The sequence below is a fragment of the Bidens hawaiensis genome, unplaced genomic scaffold (assembly GCF_021521415.1).
Source record: "Bidens hawaiensis isolate Kalapana, Puna unplaced genomic scaffold, B.hawaiensis_p1.1 tig00003644_1, whole genome shotgun sequence".
NCBI lineage: Eukaryota > Viridiplantae > Streptophyta > Magnoliopsida > Asterales > Asteraceae > Bidens > Bidens hawaiensis.
This window is the reverse complement of record NW_027491207.1, coordinates 892,700-895,991: the sequence shown is the minus strand read 5'-3', so window position 1 is coordinate 895,991 and position 3,292 is coordinate 892,700. Positions and strand designations below refer to the sequence as shown.

The window sequence follows — 3,292 nt, the reverse complement described above, 5'->3', positions numbered from 1 at the left end:
CCAATAGTCTTTATTATTATTATTATTATTTTTATTATTATTAAAAATTAATAGCCACAACCATATTACATTCCTTGCCTTTGGGCGGGGTGAGCAAACTGGGTTTTACCGGGAACGCCAAGCCAAACTTGGATGCCAGCGTAGATCCCAATAAGGTCAACATAGTCTGGCCCGAGTGGGGTGGTTGGACCGTAATACGGTCGTGATATCACTTAACTGAGAAAGTCACCGTTCAGGAAAAAAAAAACATTCCTTGCTTGTAACAACCAACCTTAAAACACTATCACTAGATATATTTACAAGTACCATGATACATTATGCATCATGCAGAATCATAAGCTAAACTTATGGCGATCGTAGATAAGCAGATCCGTCCACCAAAACATATTATAGCCACCAACTAACGAATCTAAAGTAAGAAATCAAGATACGAAAACGAGTCGGCCATCTTTTTAGCAGCCACATCTCGCCTGACCGAACCCCACTTAAGGGCGGCCCGAATCTTACACCACCTTGCCAATGCCCGGGGTGATCCATTACTCGAGAAACATATTCCAAAATCAGAAGAAAATATATCTATACTCATACTCTGCAAATCATCAAAACTAACAGCAGCTAGATCTTGATCATAACCTCCATTAAACTGCACACACATTCCAACTTCACGATCCACACTTTCAAGTGGTTCATATTTCAGACTCACCGGCATCAAGATCACTTCAAAAACAGATGATGCATCCAATGGTACCATCCCATTCAAGTCTTTGTAAACTTGTTGCTTCATAGCGTCAACCACAGGCTGCAAAATAGTATTCAAAGTAATTACATAAGTTTCCGGTATAAATCATTAAAACCGCATTCTATATTATATATCTACACAGCCTAAAACACATACCTTTTGAAGAGCGGCGAGTTTATCTAGCGGAACAAAGTTTTGACCGTCAAAAGTTGCACCAGCAACCGTCATAACCGAGTTAAAGAAAAGCCCGGTTCCGTCCACACCACATCTGTAAATGTACAACTTGTCATCTAGAACACAACCTTTTGCATGTTTGATTATTGTGTCCCATGTCTTGCTAGATGATCCACCAAGTAACTACAATTATGCAAGAGAAAATCTTTATAAAAAAGATGCTCATATAAATAGTAGTTCATTTTGTTATTTTCTTACCTTCCGTAGCGAGGACTCGTTGGTAACATACAGTTGAAGAAAGTCTTTAACGGTGCGTATACGCTTGGATGCTAACCGCTTATGAAAAACCCCGTCTTTCGCTATCTTTTCCAACCGCCAAACATCGTCATCCAAGGATGGAGGATGGTGCTTCTTGTATGCTGAGTCAAACAAAACACTGTCGGATTTAATATTTACGGTTTAAGGTTTAGGGTTTAAAACAACAGGTTTCTTACATTCTCCGCGGTGATCTTTTACTATGAACGCCTGGCTTTTCGCTTCTCTAATTCTTGATCCAGCACTCATATCCTTCTTAACACGTGCACCGATCATGAACTTTCGGCTGCGTCTCCAACTTGAGTTATCAGTAAAACACAACTCACCTAAATCCGCAACACCATTTTGTAAAGTAACTACCAAATTACCAGTTATCAACGGCCTTCTACCATCTCTTGCGGTTATAACTTTAGCGTCAAATTCTTTCTCCGACCAATCTTCTTCATCGTCAAACGAAAAATCGCCATCAAGCGGGACAATCTCCACTTTTAATGAAGAAAATGGTCCAGTTGAGACAATTCTATTGGATTTCACATCAAACAGCATTAGTTTCACAGCATTCTTGTCCTCCGATTCTATGTTAGTGCCGGTGAAGAATATTTGAGGCAACTTTGCCTGAAATCGCAGCTGCAACGAAGTCGTTTGGCGTGGTTCTATCGTGTTGTTAGGCAGATCTAAACTCGGTAATGTGTGAAAGAACATTTGACATGATCTTTGGACCTCGTCCCGGACCTATCACACAAAACAATATTTTAGATTTGGTACGAGGATCGATCTGGGAATAAATCCATACAAGATGAATATTACTAAACATGAACTTACCCATCTTCGAATCAGTGGTTCTAACGTTGAGGCTAATTCTTGTGATGAAAACCCACATGTCACATTTTCAGCAAAGCTACCAAAAAAAATTATATAAATAAATTAAATTGAAAAGGAGAACTTATAAGAATCGTTAAACTTATGTTTGGATGTTTTCATTATAACTTACTTTGAAGATATGAGCCTTCGTTTGGCAGCTGTAAAGCCTTCTTCTTCTTCATGCTCACCCAAAGATCTCTTGAAAACCATCGAACAGTATTAAAGATTACGAATAATTAATTGAATGTTACAGGTAACTATAACTGCTCAGCCTACGGGGTTATATATAGGCGATTGAATGTATGATGTATCCATAGTTAAAGGGTGTGGTTGTTTGAAGTTTCCAAGTCAATGATGCTAAATATTTTATTTATATATAAAAAAAGAAGTTGACAAGTACAACACAAGGAAGTGTGTGTAGGTGATTGTGGGGTATGTCGTGGGCTTGCAATCTTGCATTGTTTAACCCTTCTCCTTTACATAACATTAATTAATAATAATAATAAGGTACAAATTAAAAACCGCGTAGACGTGGACATTGGTACCTTCCTAGCTACTTCCATGGCAAACAAAATGACCCAACGGTTGCTTTTTCATATGTTTTATTTTTTATTTAATTTGTGGGTAAGCTTTCTTTTTATATGTTTATATTGCATTTTTGAGAGTGGAGGCACATGCATGCTGATTGTAAAAGAGGGAATGTGTGTGCATTTTCAAATTGATTGATAGTTTATAAATGCTTCAACTTATTAGAATGTTTGCTCATGGAAATTCTTTAAAAAAAATGAACTTCGTATAAAATAGTTAAAATTATAAAAAAAATTTAGTTGAAACCTAATTAAGTGATAGTTAAATTTTAAAATAATTTGATTTTGCTTATGTCAAATGGTAAGTTGTGATGGAGGTGGTAGATGGCTAGAAGCGGGGCCAAAACCCAAAAAGAATCATAAAAGGAAAACATAGTTATGGTAAAATAATAAATCCTAAGAAAATGAAATACTACAATTTTATGTTTACCGGACTTATTACAACCCACCATAAAAGTATACATGAAAGAGTTGTGAAATTTGGAACACGTGCTCAATAATTTTTCGGAAACACGCTATCATAATAGAATGGTTTGAGTGAATGCGGTATGGAGAGTGATTGTTCCAACCCTTTCCGTATTAAGGTTATGTCTTGTGGACAATACTAGCAACGGTG

The 3,292-nt window shown here is 36.9% G+C and overlaps 1 protein-coding gene across 1 annotated transcript; it reads right to left on the bottom strand.

Moving 5' to 3' along the window:
- Window positions 1-391: 391 nt before the first annotated feature.
- LOC143623913 (calmodulin-binding protein 60 B-like) lies at window positions 392-2,339 on the bottom strand. The gene is made up of 6 exons (XM_077094706.1): window positions 2,220-2,339; window positions 2,051-2,126; window positions 1,408-1,960; window positions 1,172-1,332; window positions 896-1,096; window positions 392-799 (listed from the first exon to the last, which is right to left on the bottom strand). The coding sequence occupies exons 1-6, from the start codon at window positions 2,297-2,299 to the stop codon at window positions 410-412; spliced, it is 1,461 nt and encodes a 486-aa protein (XP_076950821.1). The 5' UTR covers window positions 2,300-2,339; the 3' UTR covers window positions 392-409.
- Window positions 2,340-3,292: the final 953 nt, after the last annotated feature.

Bases quoted from the DNA above. Each gene is read 5' to 3' on its own strand.
- LOC143623913 (XM_077094706.1), bottom strand. From the start codon at position 2,299: ATGGTTTTCAAGAGATCTTTGGGTGAGCATGAAGAAGAAGAAGGCTTT. The intron at 1,961-2,050 runs GTAAGTTCATGT...TTTGTGTGATAG, and splicing joins AACCACTGATTCGAAGATGG to GTCCGGGACGAGGTCCAAAG. The intron at 1,097-1,171 runs GTAAGAAAATAA...GCATAATTGTAG, and splicing joins ACGAGTCCTCGCTACGGAAG to TTACTTGGTGGATCATCTAG.